Below are 17400 nucleotides of genomic sequence, written 5' to 3' on the forward strand. Positions count from 1 at the left end.
ACCACATCTTCTTATTATTCATCTGTCAGTAGATATTTAGGTTGATTCCATATCTTGGCTGTTGTAAATAGTGCCGCTTGGGGTGTGTGTGTCTTTTCGAATTAGAGCTTTTATCTTTTCCAGTTATATGCCCAGGAGTGAGATTACTGGATCATATGGTAACTCTATTTTTAGTTTTTTGAGAAACCTCCATACTGTTTTCCACAGTGGTTGCTCCAATTTACATTCCCACCAACAATGTAGGAGCATTCCCTTTTCTCCACCCCCTCTCCAGCATTTATTATTTGTAGGCTTTTTGATGGTGGCCATTTTGACCGGTGTGAGGTGATACCTCATTGTAGTTTTGCATGTTCCTGTTGGCCATCTGTATGTCTTCTTTGGAGAAATGTCTATTTAGATCTTCTGCCCATTTTTTGATTGGCCTGTTTGTTTTTTTGTTACTGAGGTGTAGGAGCTGTTTCTGTATTTTGGAAATTAAGCCCTTGTCAGTTGCATCATTTGCAAATATTTTCTCCCAGTCTGTAGGTTGTGTTTTTGTTTTGTTTATGGTTTCCTTTGCTGTGCAAAAACTTTTAAGTTTGATTAGGTCCCATTTGTTTGTTTTTGCTTTTATTTCTTTTGCCTTGGGAGACCAACCTAAGAAAACTGTTATGATTGATGTCAGAGAATATTTTGCTTATGCTCTCTTCTGGGAGTTTTATGTTGTCATGTTTTACATTTAAGTCTTTAAGCCGTTTTGAGTTTTTTTGTGTGTATGGTGTGAGGGAGTGTTCTACCTTCATTAATTTAGGTGTGGCTGTCCAGCTTTCCCAACACTACTTGCTGAAGAGACTGTCTTTTCTCCACTGTATATTCTGACTCCTTTGTTGAACATTAATTGTCCATAGGTGTGTGGGTTTATTTCTGGGTTCTCTGTTCTGTTACATTGATCTGTACGTCTGTTTTTGTGCCAATAGTATGCTGTTTTGATTACTGTAGCTTTGTAGTATTGTGTGAAGTCTGGAAGGGTTATGCCTACAGCTTTGTACTTTGTTCCTTTTTCCTCTGTACTTTCCAGAATTGCTTTGGCAATTCTGGGTTATTCATGGTTCCACATAGATTTTAGGATTATTTGTTCTAGTTCTGTGAAAAATGTCATGGGTAATTCAATAGGGATCACAGTAAATCTCTAGATTGCTTTGGTTAGTATGGCCATTTTAACTATATTAATTCTTCCAATCCAAGAGCATGGCATATCTTTCCATTTCCTCGAATCATTTTTGATTTCCTTTATCAGTGTTTTATAGGTCTCAGTGCATAAATCTTTCACTTCCTTGTTTAGGTTTATTCCTAGGTTTTTTTCTTTTTCTTTTTTCTTTATTTTTTGTATGCAGTTTTAAACGAGATTGCTTTTTTACTTTCTGTTTCTGATATTTCATTGTTAGTGTAAAGAAGTGCAACAGATCTCTGCATATTAATCTTGTATCCTGTTACCTTGCTCAGTTCATTGATCACTTCTAATAGTTTTTGTGTGGAGTCTTTAGGGTTTTCTATATAGAGTATCATGTCATCTGCATATAATGATAACTTTACCTCTTCCCTTCCGGTCTGGATACTTTTTATTTTTCTTGTCTAATTGCTATGGTGAGGAATTCCAATACTATGTTGAATAGAAGTGGTGATAGTGGGCATCCTTGGCTTGTTTGAGAATTTAATGGGAAGGCTTTCAGCTTTTCTTTCTTTTTTAAAAAAAATTATTTATTTTTGGCTGTGCTGGGTCTTCATTGCTACGTGGGCTTTCTCTAGTTGTGAGCTGGGGCCACTCTTCGTTGCGGTTCACGGGCTTCTCATTGCCATGGCTTCTCTTGTTGTGGAGCATGGGCTCTAGGCACGTGGGCTCAGTAGTTGTGCCTCGTGGGCTCTGTAGAGTGCAGGCTCAGTAGTTGTGGCGCACAGGCTTAGTTGCTCTGCAGCATGTGGGATCTTCCCAGACCAGGGCTCAAACCCATGTCCCCTGCATTGGCAGGTGGATTCCTAACCACTGTGCCACAAGGGAAGTCCCGCTTTCAGCTTTTCATTGTTTAGTGGTATGTTGGCTATGGGTTTGTCATGTGACTTTTATTATGTTGAGATATGTTCCTTCTGTACCCACTTTGGGAAGAGTTTTTATCCCGAGTGGATGTTGAATTTTATCAAATGCTTTTCCTGTACCTATTGAGATGATCATGTGTTTTTTGTCTTTTGTTGATGTGGTATATCACATTGATTGATTTGTATGTGTTGAACCATCCATGTGACCTTGGAATGAATTCAACTTGATCATGGTGTGTAATCCTTTTTATGTGCTGTTTTATTTGGTTTGCTAATATTTTGTTGAGGATTTTTGCATCTTTATTTATGAAAGATGTTGGCCTGTAATTTTCTTTTTTTGGTATGGTTCTATTATCAGGGTGATGGTGGCTTCATAAAATGACTTTGGGAGTGTTTCCTTCTTTTCAGTCTTTTGGAAGAGTTTGAGAAGTTAGGTATAAGTTCTTCTTTGTACGTTTGGTAGAATTCCCCAGAGAAGCCATCCAGTCCTGGACTTTTGTTTGCAGGGAATTTTTTTTTTATTACAGATTCTGTTTCACATCTAGTGATTGGTCTGTTCAAATTATGTTTCTTCTTGATTCAGTTTTGGTGGGCTGTATGTTTCTAGAAACTTGTCCATTTCTTCTGAGTTGTCCATTTTGTTGGCGTATAACTGTTCATAATATTTTTTATGGTATTTTGTTAAAATACCATAAAAATCTGTGGTGTTGGTTGTTGTTTCTCCTCTTTCAGTTCTTATTTTGTTTATTTGGATCCCTTCTCTTTTCTTCTTGGTGAGCTTGGCCAGAGGTTTGTTGCTTTTGTTTAACCTATCAAAAAACCAGCTCTGGGCTTCCCTGGTGGCGCAGTGGTTGAGAGTCAGCCTGCTGATGCAGGGGACACGGGTTCGTGCCCTGGTCCAGGAGGATCCCACATGCCGCGGAGCGGCTGGGCCCGGGGGCCGTGGCCACTGGGCCTGCGCGTCCGGAGCCTGTGCTCCACAGCAGGAGAGGCCGTAGCAGTGAGGGGCCCACGTACCACAAAAAAAACCCCAACAAACCAGCTCTTGGTTTTATTGATTTTTTTTCTGTTTTTTTTCTTCTTACTCTCTATTTATTTCCTTTCTGATCTTTATTATTTCCTCCCTCCTGCCAGCACTAGGTTCCACTTGTTCTTTTTCTGATTCTTTAGGTGGTAGGTTAGGTTGTTTATTTGAGATTTTTCTTGTTTTTTTTTGAGGAAGTCCTGTATCGCTATGAACTTCCCTCTTAGAACTGCTTTTTCTGCATCCCATAGATTTTGTACAGTTGTGTTTTCATTGTCATTTGTCTCGAGGTATGTTTTAAATTTTCTCTTTGATTTCATTGTTGACCCATTGGTTTCTTAGTAGCATGTTATTTAGTCTCCCTGTAATCGTTTTTTTTCTTGTTTCTCTTTCTGTGGTGAATTTCTAGTTTCATGCCGTTGTGATCAGCAAAGATGCTTGAAGTAATTTTTATACTGTTAAATTTGTTGAGGTTTGTTTTGTACCCTAGAGAATGTTCTATGCATACTTAAAAAGAATGTGTATTCTGGGGTTTTTTTGGATGCAGTGTCCTGGAAATATCAACTAAATCTAACTATTCTGATGTGTCATTCAGAATCTTCATTGCCTTATTTATCTTCTATCTAGAAGATCTATCCATTGAAGTCAGTGGAGTGTTAAAGTCTACTTTTATTATATTCCCATCAAATTTTCCCTTTATGTCTGTTGTATTTGTTTTATGTATTTAGGTGCTCCTATGTTGGGTGCATATATCCACTCCTTCTGTTGATGGTTTTATCATTATATAGTGTCCGGCTTTGTCCTTCTTTATGGCTTTTGTTTTAAAGTCTATTTTGTGTGATATGAGTATTGCTACCCCCACTTTCTTGTCATTTCCATTTGCATGAAATGACTTTTTCTGTCTCCTCACTTCCAGTCCATATGTGACTTTTGCCCTAAAGTGATCTGTAGGCAGCATATTGTAGGTCCTTATTTTATTATTCAATCTGCCACTCTGTCTTTATTTATTTTTTTTGTGGTACGCGGGCCTCTCACTGTTGTGGCCTCTCCTGTTGCAGAGCACAGGCTCCAGACGCGCAGGCTCAGCGGCCATGGCTCACGGGCCCAGCCATTCCGCGGCATGTGGGATCTTCCCGGACCGGGGCACGAACCCGCGTCCCCTGCATCGGCAGGCAGACTCTCAACCACTGTGCCACCAGGGAAGCCCTGCCACTCTGTCTTTTGATTGGAACATTTAGTCCATTGACATTTAAAGTAATCATTGATTAGTATGTATTTATTGCCACTTTAAATCTTGTTTTCCAGTTAATTTTGTATTTCTTCTTTTTCCTTTTGTGGTTTGTTGGTTTTCTTTTGTATTATGCTCGAGTTCCTTTCTTTTTGGTTTTTGTGAATCTGTTTTATGTTTCTGATTTGTGGTTACCCTGGTTTTCAAGTATGTTAACGCATAACTGTATCTACTTGCTTTAGACTGGTCGTCATATAAGCTCAAACACATTCTAAAAGATCTGTATTTTCTTACTCCCCTTCCCCACATTTTCTCATAACCTTTTATGTGAGAACTTTTTCCAGGTTGTCATTGATTTAAATTGTCTTTTTAATAACATAGAACTACTGATAAATTCTTATTGCATGTAATAAGAATTCTTATACAAATATAAAACTTGATTGTTCAAACCTATAAAATGCAAATTAATGACATTCATTTCGTCTGGCAGGTGATGTTTTGCTGAAACTAAAAGCTGTTTCACCAAGTACTTGTGGTACTAGTTTACCCAGAATTTCTTTGAGTTTACCACAACCTAAACTGCAGAATTTCGAGTGAATAACTTCTTACTGCTTTTGTTGATTCGTTTCTTTGGTGCACCTTGGTGTCACCTGGCCTTCACTGGGCTTGAATGAATTTATGACGTTTTACATCCAGTTCTTTTCTCAGTAAATTAGGTTAATTTAGGTGTTGTCACATAGCACCACTGCACTCTTAAACCTACATGCAAACATGGACATATCTTTAAAATTTTGTATTTGCATCTTTTTTTTTTTTTTTTTTTTTTGTGGTACGCGGGCCTCTCACTGCTGTGGCCTCTCCCGTTGCGGAACACAGGCTCCGGACGCGCAGGCTCAGCGGCCATGGCTCACGGGCCCAGCCGCTCCACGGCATGTGGGATCTTCCCGGACCGGGGCACGAACCTGCGTCCCCTGCATCGGCAGGCGGACTCTCAACCACTGCGCCACCAGGGAAGCCCTGCATCCTTTAATTCTTTTAGAGAGCCTGTAGATTCCCCCACTTTGAGTCAATGGTGCAGACACTGACTTGCTATTAGGATGCTTTCCCAGGGGCTTGAAGAATGGGGCAGTGTGTGGGGACAGGAGAGAGTCGTTTTGCAAAATTGAGAGGGGTGGCCTTATAAAGGATGGTGCGATCTGGAAATTGGGGGGAGGAGACCTGATAAACAGTTTGAGCAAAGATAGGATATGCCAGGGTTATTCAGTTGGGGTTTTTTAATTTATTTATTTATATTTTATTTTATTTTTTGGCTGTGCTGCGAGGCTTGCCAAACTAACATATCTTAGTTCCCCAACCAGGGATTGAACCCAGGCCCTCAGCAGTGAAAGCACCGAGTCCTAACCATTGGCCCACCAGGGAGTTCCCAGTTGGGTTTTTTTTAGATGAAATAGAGGAGCTGAGGGGGATGGCATCTTAGAATGAGAGGCAATTATAGAGGTGGGCTGGGGTCAGATTATGAGGAGTTTGAAGTGATGTTGGGGTTTGATTCTAAGTATTTTACCTAATAGCATCACGACAACTCATTTTACAAGTGAGAAGACTGAGAAAAAGAGACTAAATAATTTGCCAAAGCTTACACACATGGTAAAAGCTAACCGGCACATACCTAGGCAGATAAGCTTATGAATTTGCCCCTGTAACTCCTGCTCCATTTAACTCCATGCCACAGATATGAAGGGTTTGTGTCTTCCTGGGTGAAGAATCCATTTTTTGTAGGGATATTTAACTCTATAGTGATAGAGACAGACCTCTTTATCGGTAGAATGGGGTTAATACATCTACCCCAGGTTGTTGGGAGTGTGAATTCAAATAAATGTGTGACAAAATGAAAATATTTGTGTGCTTAGATTCTTATAGCACATAAGTGCTACCATTATCATCATCATCATCATCACCATCACCATCATCTGCTGTGGTTTCAGTCCTTGAGTTTATGTACATTTAGAAGTGTCCCTGTTATCTTCATGTTTAAGTAGAACTCCTAAACTTTTTTCGTCAAAGATATCAGCATTGGGACTTCCCTGGTGGCGCGGTGGTTGGGAATCTGCCTGCCAATGCAGGGGACACGGGTTCGAGCCCTGGTCCAGGAGGATCCCACGTGCCATGGAGCAACTAAGCCCGTGCGCCACAACTACTGAGCTTGCGCTCTTAAGAGCCCATGAGCCACAGCTGCTGAGGCCCCTGCACCTAGAGCCCATGCTCCGCAATAAAAAAAGCCACCACAGTGAGAAACCTGCACACCGCAATGAAGAGTGGCCCCCGCTCGGCGCAACTAGAGAAAGCCCACACACAGCAACGAAGACCCCAACATAGCCAAAAATAAATAAATAAAATAAATAAATTTATTTTAAAAAATAAAAGATATCAGCATTTTGTAAAATGTTAGTAGTACACCAGCCATAACTTGTAGATTAAAGTAGAAAAATCTCCTTGCAGAGGAGTTAACAGAATTATTTTGTTTTCAGAGTAGCATATCTGAATCATAATAAGAAAAAGAATCTCTTATACTGAGAACAAAGCTTACAGATGTTGAAGAAGGTTCGGACCCATTGTATGTGTCAGCGGTCCTGGACCACAGGGTGCAGGGTGGCGGTGCTCCTACTGCTCGAAGAAGGGCTTCGTTTGGGAGCTTTCAAGGGGATTCCTGTATTGGATTGGCAGGTGCAGATTTTCTTTCTTTCTCTTTTTCTCTTGCTCTTTCTGTTTTCTTAACTAGAACTTTCAGACATCTGTAGAAGTAGAGTAATAAAATGAACCTCAGTGTGCCCATTCTGACTTGAACAGTTCCCACCCTCACATTTTGCTTTTATTTTGTTTTTTCCTCCCCTCTGCACACACAGTTTTAAAAAGTGTTATGTCTGTATGTATTTACTTATTTATTTTCAGGCCAGGTGTGGTTTAACAGCGTGCCATTTGCCGTAAACATTTCAACATGCATCTCTAACAGACACCATTCCAGTTTCTTGCCTAGCACGATCATTCCCAAACACTCACAGACTTTATTTCTTTAAGGCAGAAAATTAGATTCAACTATAAGTACCTAAGAATTTTAAAAAACAAATTTTTACACTTGTTTCCCTTTGGGGAATATACATGTTAACTCCTTTGGTTGCCACCATTCCATGAAATATAATTCAGAGAATGCTGAAACACTGTAGAAAAAGCAAAAGTCTGAAATTCCTTCTTCTGTCTGGGATAATAATTTTAGTTATTTTTTTATTGAGTTTATGAGAATAAGAAAAATAATACGAAAATCTTTTTGCTGTGTTCTCAGTCTTTGGATTCCGTGTGCCATTTGGGTTTTAATGTGTGGAATAGAATGGCTGTTGGACAGGGTCTGTTGTGATTAGGATTTTGGACTTGAGTGGCAGGGACATGTGACTGCTGTGCGAGGGTTATTTTTGGGATCTGGGTGTCGGCTTCTCATCAGAAACTATAGAAAGTTAGTGGGAGATGCACTTGCGGAGGCTCAGAAAGCGACAAGCATTTTTTTGTGAGCTTTTGAACTTTCGAACATGGGTTGTTGCTTCAGCAAAGAATTAAGTAGTGACAATGACAGTGAAAAAACTGGCCTGTTAGAAAAATCTGTGGAGGAGAAGGAACCAGAGAACAAGATAAGTAAAACTTTATCTTCATTATTCGGTACCTTTGGAGGTGAGGAACTTCATGGAGTGGGACGCAGGGCCGGTGTGTGGGCCGGGGTTTTTGTGAGGCCGGTGCACAGACAGGGTACAATGCCAGGGCAGCCACTTAACTCGGTCTCCTCTCCCACATCTGGGTTCTTAACTGGGTCTGAAAGTGTGGGTGAGGCTGACAAGAACCCCGACGTCTCTGCTGTCGGGTGGGGTGGTGAAGGTGCCTGCGCCCCTCTGAGCGGGGGCCTCCCTGAGGGCGAGGGACCCCGCTCACGTGCCCGGGTGCCCTCCCACCGGGGCCTTGGCAGTCACCCTCCCTGCTGTCACCCAACCACCTGGGAAAGCTCTGCAGTAGAGAATGAGGTAGCGGTAACTGTTCAGATTGGCAGCGCTGCTAACTCTGCAGGTTTGAATCGTGGGGAGAGGGAGGGTGGAGATCCTATTTGTGGTGACCACAAACGATGTAGGAATTCACGAGAGAGCGGGTTTTACAGTATTTGTGTTATTGACCCTGACGGCCCGGACGTTGGAGATGAGCTGTGTGCTCATGTGCATGGAACAGCTGCGGCTCCAGAGAGTCGTCCAGCTGTCACCTCCAAGGGGGTCTGCGGAGGGGCCTGGCCACCAGACAATGCTGCCCAAGGGCCAGGGGAGTCAGAGGCACCGCGGGCAGAGCCATCCCTGCAGGGCAGGCCACTCCCAGGGGAAAGGAAGGAAGCTTTTAACGAGAAAACTGAACCTAGTTCTGAACTTTTGAGTGATGGTGACCCACCCTGTAAAGTAAACATCGGTGACCTGCAGGCAAAGACTTCCACCAGGTTTCCTGAAGATTACACAGAAAGGAGTGTATTATGTAATGTTGGCACACTCCCCACATTAAATATCAGCACAGACATTGACTCGCTACTGTGTGTGTGCACTGTTCCAGAAGGGAGAGAGCACTGCAGTTCAGGACCGGGAGGTCAGGTGGCTGATTCACATGTTAATTTAATTAATGGCACTTCAAACGTTGAAAGAAACGGTGATTCTGGTGCTATAACAGCTACTGTACATCAGAGTTTAAACTCTGAAAAGGAAGGAGAAAATAACTCTATAAAACCACTAAAAGACAATGATTGTTCCAGTTTAGACGTTAGCAGATCAGACAGTCTCCTTTCCATAAGTCTAGATAGAATCAATTTAAGTTCAGAAAGATGTATCACTTCACTGAGCTTTGGAAATGAGTGTCTTCCTATTCATGCAAATATCCAAGAATCAGCCCCTAACAGATGTGATGATCCAGGCACTGAGTTCCTCCTGGGGCCAGTGATGCTTGAGGAGCAGCACCAGGGTGACTACAGCTTGGAAGTGGGAAGCAGCCAGCTTGCAAACAAAGCAGAATTGTCTTTGCAGTCTCAAAATAGTTCATCTTATCAACATGAGGATGAAATTAGCATTTTTGAAGATGAGGGTTGTGGTTCGAGGGCTTTTGAATGGAGAGCTGCCTGTCAGGTACATCTGAGTGCAGACATTAGGGCCAGCAAGGCGCAGATCAGTGATGTAACGTGTGCAGTGCAGGCAGCAGACGTGGAGGGAGTGTTCCGAAACTCACAGGAAGTGCCCCGAAACGGTGAGTCTCTCTGTGGCTCCAGGTGGCTCAAGAGTGACTTCATTTCCTCTGCATGTATTTCCACCTGCGCTGAAGAGGAATGTGAAACAGAGGATGAAACGTGTGTGAAGAGCTCAGGGAGTCACCCTCACAGACTAGAAAGTGCTGAACAAGAATCATTGAGAGCCAATCACAGAGAAACCAGTAAAATTGACATAGGAAGTGTCCAGTCAGACCCTAAAACAGCCTTTGACTGGGAAACAAATGCACAAAAATGCAAGGTGGTGCACAGTCAGGATGTGCTGGCTTGTGTTAGTTCTAGTGTAGCAAAAAACCCTGACTTTGAAACAAATCAAGTAGAAAAAAATGATGAAACTTGTAGAGTGAATGACGACAGATATGAAGATCTTAGCCTTGTGCCAGCTTTAAACCAGAGTTCGAGTCCAGGTGCGCGGGAGTCAGAAGTAGTGCAGATGAACTCTGTGGACAATGGTGGGAGCCCGCAACTGAAGCAGGTTTTCTCCGAGTCAGCTGAAGAAGTTTTTTATGCCTCCGGTGGACGTGCATTGGGGGTGGGAAAACCAGAGCTGCTCGGTGGAGAAGAGGAGGAGATGCTTTGTCTGAAGGAAGGCGGCAGTGGTCCCGGCATCATCAGCTGTGTGGGTCTGCGCGGGACAAGTAGACATGCACGCCGTTTCAGACAAAGGGGTGCCAGGCCCACTGTGCAGGGACCTGGGTTACATAGGGAAGTGGGTTTGGTGGGAAGTTCAAAGGTGATCTTTGGAAGAATGGAGTTAGGGGGCGCTCGTGCGGGGTGCTCCTGCTTGGCTGGTGTTGACCCTGCCGAAGTGGACGGATACTCAGCTGCTCCTCTCGATGGTCCGCAGGTGATTCCCGTCATCCCAGGTGACAGCAAGGAAATAGCAGTACCAGGTTGCAAGGACACTGTTCTACCACTCATATCTGAAAAGCCCTCAAAGGGGGATTTGCAGAGCTTCCCAGAGGAACTGTACTCCCAGTTTTTGAATGAACTTTCCTGTTACCCGATGGCAGAGTTGGCAAGACAGATGTTTTCTGAAGGGCTGGCAGACGGTTGTGGATATCAAGTGGGCTGCCCGTGGACTAATACAGCTGCGAAAGACACATTAGAAGAGCAGATATTTAGTGAGGACCTGCACAGTAAGCCACAGGACCTAGAGATCTCTTTGTTTTGGATGGAAAAGCCCCCTTATCAGCTACCAGTGGCAGAAGATGGTGTTATTTGGGGATGGCAAGAGAGAGGTGGACAGTTAGTAAGTATGCTGTACCAGTTCTTATTATTGTGCAGTGATGTGTTAATCTTTCATTTTGATTGCTTTTAACTCAGATTAACAAAGATTTATTCTAAACAATTGGCAGTCGTTTGAATGTTATTGTAAAGCTATAAGTTAGTATAACATCAATTTAACCATTTCCAAACTGAAGAACGTGAATTTGGTTCACTGGTTAGTATATTTAAGCCAGAATCTACGTGTCAACTCTCGTTAGCACTAACCCCTGCATGCTGGTCATCAGATGCATGTGCCCCCAGAGGCTGCTCCCCTCAGTCTTCATCCATCCTGTCCTCACCACCAGCCCCTCGTTGGAGCGGAACAAACTTTTGGCCCATTGGGTGTTTAAAGTCACTTCTAAGAAGTTTACACTTGCAGAATGTAGAGGCATTAAAATCTGTGCTTTCCACTGTTTTTGTATGGTAGCCATCTAAGGGAGGTAGAACTTGATGCTTTTAACTGGCTCCAAAATCTTGGTTCTGTCTTCTTTTAGTCAGAAGCACCTGCAGAGCTTTTTGGACCTCAGTGCTCAGGCCCCACTGGTTTGGGAGAACCTTCGCAAATGATCCTGCAACAGGCAGCTAGTTTGAGCATCTTCCTAGAATTTCTGTAATAAGTGAAACATTCAACAAACAGGAAGTTAGTCTTGCTCTTAAAGCTGTCCTTTGGACCTGCATACTTGTAATAGCAAAATCTCATTCAATCAGTAGTTTATTTTTAGTGATTTTTGTTGCATTAGGCAAGAAAAATGGTAATAGTAAGGAGATAGATGTGGCTCCAGTGTTATGCCTATTATATGGAAATAAACAAGTAGAAATTAAATCCTATAATTTATCCATTAACCTCCTTTCTTTCCTTTCCATGCCCACATTTGGGAGTTTTACCAGAAACAGTTCCATTCAAGTTAATCAGTTTTGTTCCTTAAGGAGTTATGGAGGCAAAACGCTACCTAATCATTTCCATCAGTGGATGTGGTTGACACCTGGCTGCGAGAGTCCGTGCCTGTACCTCAAGTAGAGTGCCCATGGGTCTTGCTCTTACACACGTGGGTGAGGTACGTGTGCACTGTTCTGAATTAGCTTTTCAATTGTGAGATGTGCCCACCAGTATTCTAATTTGACAGACTACATTTAATGAGAGTGCTCTTTGTTCAGAACTCCAGTTCTCAAAGTGCTTGTACAGACATCTTTTTAAACTAGTCTTAAGTAGCCACTGTTATTCCATTTTACAAATAAAAAGCCAGAGTTACAGATGTCATGACTGTAAAACCTTACTAAACTTAGTGGCAAATCCAGGAGTAGTCCATGCTAACTTAAAATAGAAAACGAGTGCTTCTTTTCCTCCATTATCTCACCTATTTTATGTTCTCCATGTGCCTTTCCCTTCCTCTGATGTTAGTTACTCTAGTTCCTACTCAGTTACTTGTCAGTGGGACCATTCTGTTTCCTGGCCAGAAAATGTAAGTTTCTGAGTTGGTAGGTTATTTATTTTTGTTAATGGAGCGTAGCATTTAGAGGCTTAGAAAGTTTCTTTGGAGTGTCAAGAATTTGGGGATACTGTACTCTTCAAAGAGTAACATTGGTCATTTGTATAGGATGGCTTCAGCATGTAGCCTTTAAGGTCAGCTCACCGCTGGTTCTAATAACCATTGCTTAGCCATGATTTTTCAGTGGAAAAATAAGACTTAGGAAGCTGTGCAGATGAAACTTGAGTTGTTGATAATCAGTTGGAGGTCCCTGTGACTGCAAGAGAGTAGCTACATTTTTAAAGAAATATTTTTAGTACAAGTTGTTTCTCATGTGAGTTACATGAAGTTAATGAACTCTTGATAAATGTTTTGTTTTTCCTGATATTAGAATACAGTTTTCTAATTACCATAATTTTTGTTGGCAAGTTACTTAACCTTTCTCTGCCTTGGTTTTCTTCCTTGTGGAATGGGGTGTGATGACCACTGCCTCCTAGGGTGTTAGGATTAAACGCAGGTATGTGCGTGGTGTGCGCCTGTCACCCAGCAGGCCCTCGTGCTAGCTGTCATGTTGTTCCCCCTTAATCATGTCTCTGTTCTTGCATCCCATGTCACACCTCAGAGTACCTCTTGAATACTTGTTAACTGCTCAAAACTGGTAAATCCCTAATACTTGATTTACTGCTTTAGAAGTAGTAAATTGTGTACAGATATGGTTCCATTCAGCTGTGGCATAAAACCTGCACAAGTTGTCAAATAGTGGAAAGTAGAATTTTCTGTTATTACGTTATTAAACATTCATTCCTTCTGCATGTTTCTCAGGCAGCTCCATGCTGAGCTCAGGACTGCCAGGTGTCAGCCGTGAAGTGTGCCCAGGGTGGACGTCCGGGAACCCTCAGGCCGCAGAGAGGACAGGACATGTCCTTGCGGTGCGAGCAGAGGGGGAGGAGCACGCGGCCCTGGGATGCTGCTTGCAGGCAGGGTGCTCCCAGGACCGTGTGTGTGTGTGTGTGTGTGTGTGTGTGTGTGTGTGTGTGTGTGTGTGTGTGTGTGTGTGTGTGTGTGTGTGTGTGTGTGTGTGTGTGTGTGTGTGTTAGTGAGCTAAAAAATGTGTGTCGGTGATGCAGTGTAGCCAACTGAAGATGGTGCTAAAAATGGAAAAGACCAGTGTGGGTTGGTGTTGGGAATTTAGAGAATGTATAGCATGTCCATGAGGTCAGGGGAGTATGTGCCGTGGGTGGGAAACTTGATGTGTGTTGTGTGGTAGAACGAGACTGGGTCTAACCAGAAAAGGTGATTTACGCTAGTATTAGAATAGGAAAGAAAATAAAGATTTGAGTTAAAAAAAAGAGAGAACAGATTGAAAAAGTGTAACTGCTGAGAAGGGCAGTGGTGTCTGTGAGGTGCGGAGCATCTTCTGCGTTGCTGTGCTCAAGGCAGCAGTTGTTTCTGCCTGTTCCCCATGATACTCTGATCGCCTCGTGCTGTACCGGGCACTTAGTGAGAATTTCAGAATTTGTTGGAGAGATGAGTGGATGTGCAGAAGCAGAGACCAGAAATGAGCTGGAAGTTTAGATGTCATTTAAGAAGGGAGCTTGAAGAGTAAGTGCTTCTTGAGAATGATATTCTTGAAGGAGAAGGGGGACCCTATTCTTTGCCCTATCCAGTACTTTACTTAAAAGGACTCCAGATAGGCCCTCACTTAGGTCCCTGGTTTTGTGGGCATGAAGTTTATTGCCCATGCCTCCTAGGTATGAACAGAATATATTCTGTAGTTTTAATCCACATCAGTCTCTATGCTCAATTTCAGAAAAACTTTCACTACAAACTTTAATCGCCCCAGCTAGGGTGAATTTATTTTTTAGGATTGTTAACCCACATGTTCTTTCCTTCTTGGCTCATCATGGTGCCCCTGACCTTGGAGACGGCATCTCTGGGGTCATGCAGTGAGGCTGCTCCCAGTTTGAAGCTCCTGTCTGTCACTACCTGGGGGCTTCTGGGACCTGGAACCTTGTCTCCCTCCCTTTGGAAGCTCTGGCCCCTGCACAGAGGTGTTAAGGCTTATGGTGTCTGGGAAAAGGCAGATCGTTTGGCTAGGTTTTGCTCAGGAATCATGGCAGTAGAACTGGAGTTAGTTTGGGGGGCAGCTGTCCCCAGGACATCAACTTTCTTTTAGATTTTGGGAGCCACTCAAGGTTTGTAAGCAGGAGAGGAAAAATCCAGGGGTGGTTGTGGGTTTAGTAGGGTGTGCCAGGGAAGACCTCAGCAATCCCCAAGGGGTGTGAAGGCGTGAGCCAGCCGTGCGGACGTCTGGGAGTGTTCTGGTCAAATGGAGCCGGGCAAGCAGAAGGGCCCGGTGTGTCCAGAACAGCGAGGAGGCCGAGTAACTGGAAATGAGCACAAAGAGTGGCCGCACCAGGCACCTCTCCGACAGACTTTAATTTTCTGCAGCCTTTACTTCTGTGAGTGTTCGAGCTTTATTTTAACATTTTATCCATCGATATTCAGATTTCTAAATCTGTGAATTGTGTTGGGAATCTGGAACAGAAATGATAATTGGATCACCAGTTATTTATCAGTTACACAGTTGATCAGATATCTCCATGAAGGCAGGGACTCTTTCATTCCTGTTTCTAGAGAGCCTTCTACTTAGTAAGAACTTAAAATCTACTGGTGAGTTGAGTTCTGAGTACATCAACTTTTATTACTTTTTCACTTGATTTCATCCTAAACGTACGTATAAATAGGTTCAGCCTTTTTCCCATAAATTCTCTAAGATGGATGTGTTTTAACTCTGAATTAGTAAGTAAAATTGCATTTGATTGAAATTTGGATACAAATGAATATATCACATTTTTTCTTAGGTACCAACGGCCAAGGTTTCAGAGCTAAACCCTAATGCAAAAGTATGGGGGACTCCTGTGTTACACTTGGAAGCAAGTAGTGCAGCGGATGGCAGTGTGAGCGCAGCCTGGGAGGCGACGCCCGGCCGCGGCCAGGAGGGTGAGTGGGTGGGGGCGAGGGGCATCTTTCCTCTTGGCTTTGGCTTTGTTTCCTTGTAGTTCATCTTTGGGAAAGTGTTTGTTAAGATCTGTGTCATGGTTAGTGACAGTATTTAAGAGCAATAAGGTTTCTCACAGTCAAGTTAAAAAGGTCAGGTAACTGCAGGTATAAGTCTTTTGTTTTGTTTTAAGAGAAGGCTGTTCTTCTAACCCTGCCTTTTGGGGTGAAATTCTTAATTACAGGATTGGACACCAATGGTGATGGTGACAAAAGTCATGAGAATGCTGCACTGTCAGATTTACAGGAGTCAGACCAGACAGCCATGAGCACTTTGGGTCTGGACCACTCAGAGTATGAATCACCGCCTGAAAATAGCGAGACGGGTAAAGCTGTTTTATGAATTCATTTTCATATAGAGTATGGGCTTCTTTATGTTACATTTTTAATTCTTTGTTCATTTCTTTTTTGTTTCTTCCCTTGTGGTTTGATGATTTCTTTAGTGTCATGCTTGTGTTCTTTTCTCTGTAGCTTTTGTGTATCTATTGTAGGTTTTTGATTTGTGGTTACCATGGGGTTCCTTGTAGATGTTAACCTATAACTATATCTACTTGTTTTAGACTGATAGTCATTTAAGTTCAAACACATTCTAAAAGATCCTTCTTTTTTTACTCCCCTCCCCCACATTTTGTTTTTGATGTCATTTTGTACATTCTTGTTTCTCCCTTAACTGTGTATTGTAGTTATAGTTGCTTTTACAGTTTGTATCCTTATCTACATACTGACTTACTTAAGTAATCTTCATTCCTTGCTATATGTCTGCCTTTCCTAGTGGAATTTTCCCTTTCCAATAGATTCTTAGTTCTTTTCCACTTCGAGAAGACCCTTCAACATTTCTTTTAGTGTAGGTTTAAGTATTGAATTATTTTAGTTTTTTGCTTGTCTGAGACGTTCTTTAATCTCTTCTTCAATTCCGAAGGAGGATAATCTTGCTGTATAGACTATCCTAGGTTGCAGGTTTTTCCCTTTCAGCACTTTAAGTATATCATGTCACTCCCTTCTGGCCTGCAGAGTTTAAGCAGGAAAATCAGCTGATAGCCTTATGGGGGTTCTCTTGTATGTGACTCTTTGTTTTTCTCTTGTTGTCTTTAGAATTCTCTCTGTAACCTTTACCATTTTAATTATAATATGTTGTGGTGTGGGTCCCTGGATTCATCTTGTTTGGGACCCTCTGTGCTTCCTGTACCTGGATATCTGTTTACTTCTTCAGCTTTGGGAAGTTTCCAGCCATAATTTCATCAGATACATTTTCTACCCCCTTTTCTCTCTCTCCTCCTTCTGGAACCCCTATAATGTGATTGTTAGTATGCTTGATGTTGTCCCAGAGGTCCCTTAAACTATCCTCATTTCATTTTACTTATTTATTTTTTTGGCTGTGTTGGGTCTTTGTTGGTGCACGCGGGCTTTCTCTAGCTGCGGCGAGCGGGGGCTACTCGTTGTTGTGGTGCTCGGGCTTCTCATTGTGGTGGCTTCTCTCGTTGCAGAGCACAAGCTCTAGGCACGCGGGCTTCAGTAGTTGTGGTGCACAGGCTTAGTTGCTCCACAGCATGTGGGATCTTCCTGGACCAGGGCTCGAACCCGTGTCCCCAGCATTGGCAGGTGGATTCTTAACCACTGTGCCACCAAGGAAGTCCCAAACTATCCTCATTTTAAAAAATTTATTTTTCTCTTTGCTGTTCTTATTGGGTGATTTCCATTATTCTATCTTCTAGATCACTTATGTGTTCTTCTGTGTCGCCTAGTCTGCTTTCATTCCCTGTACTGTCTTTCTCATTTCAGGTATTGTATTCTTCAGTTCCGACTGGTTCTTTTTTATATTTCCTAGTTTCTCGTTAAAATTCTCACTGTGTTCATCTGTTCCTTTCCCTAGTTCAGTTAGCATTCTTATTACTAATGCTTTGAATTTTTTATCTGATAAGTTATTTATCTGTTTCATTAGGGGTTTTTACAGGGTTTTTTC

The 17400-nt window shown here is 42.5% G+C and overlaps 1 protein-coding gene across 8 annotated transcripts in view; it reads left to right on the plus strand.

The window, feature by feature from the left end:
- Nucleotides 1–17400, plus strand: part of LARP4B (La ribonucleoprotein 4B) — an 88084-nt gene that overhangs the window by 36717 nt on the left and 33967 nt on the right. For 6 of the 8 annotated variants that reach the window (XR_009541894.1, XR_009541895.1, XM_060156495.1 and 3 more), the window contains exons 4-6: nucleotides 10493–10897; nucleotides 15245–15383; nucleotides 15626–15766. Coding sequence is in view for 6 of the 8 variants with exons in the window: in XM_060156495.1 (XP_060012478.1) it covers nucleotides 10493–10897; nucleotides 15245–15383; nucleotides 15626–15766 (685 nt within the window). In the remaining 2 variants the exon portion in view is untranslated. The remainder of the gene's footprint in view (nucleotides 1–10492; nucleotides 10898–15244; nucleotides 15384–15625; nucleotides 15767–17400) is intronic. The other 2 variants (XM_060156523.1, XM_060156512.1) reach the window with 2 other exon arrangements.

Source organism: Lagenorhynchus albirostris, chromosome 1, assembly GCF_949774975.1.
Source record: "Lagenorhynchus albirostris chromosome 1, mLagAlb1.1, whole genome shotgun sequence".
In the NCBI taxonomy this organism is placed as follows: domain Eukaryota; kingdom Metazoa; phylum Chordata; class Mammalia; order Artiodactyla; family Delphinidae; genus Lagenorhynchus; species Lagenorhynchus albirostris.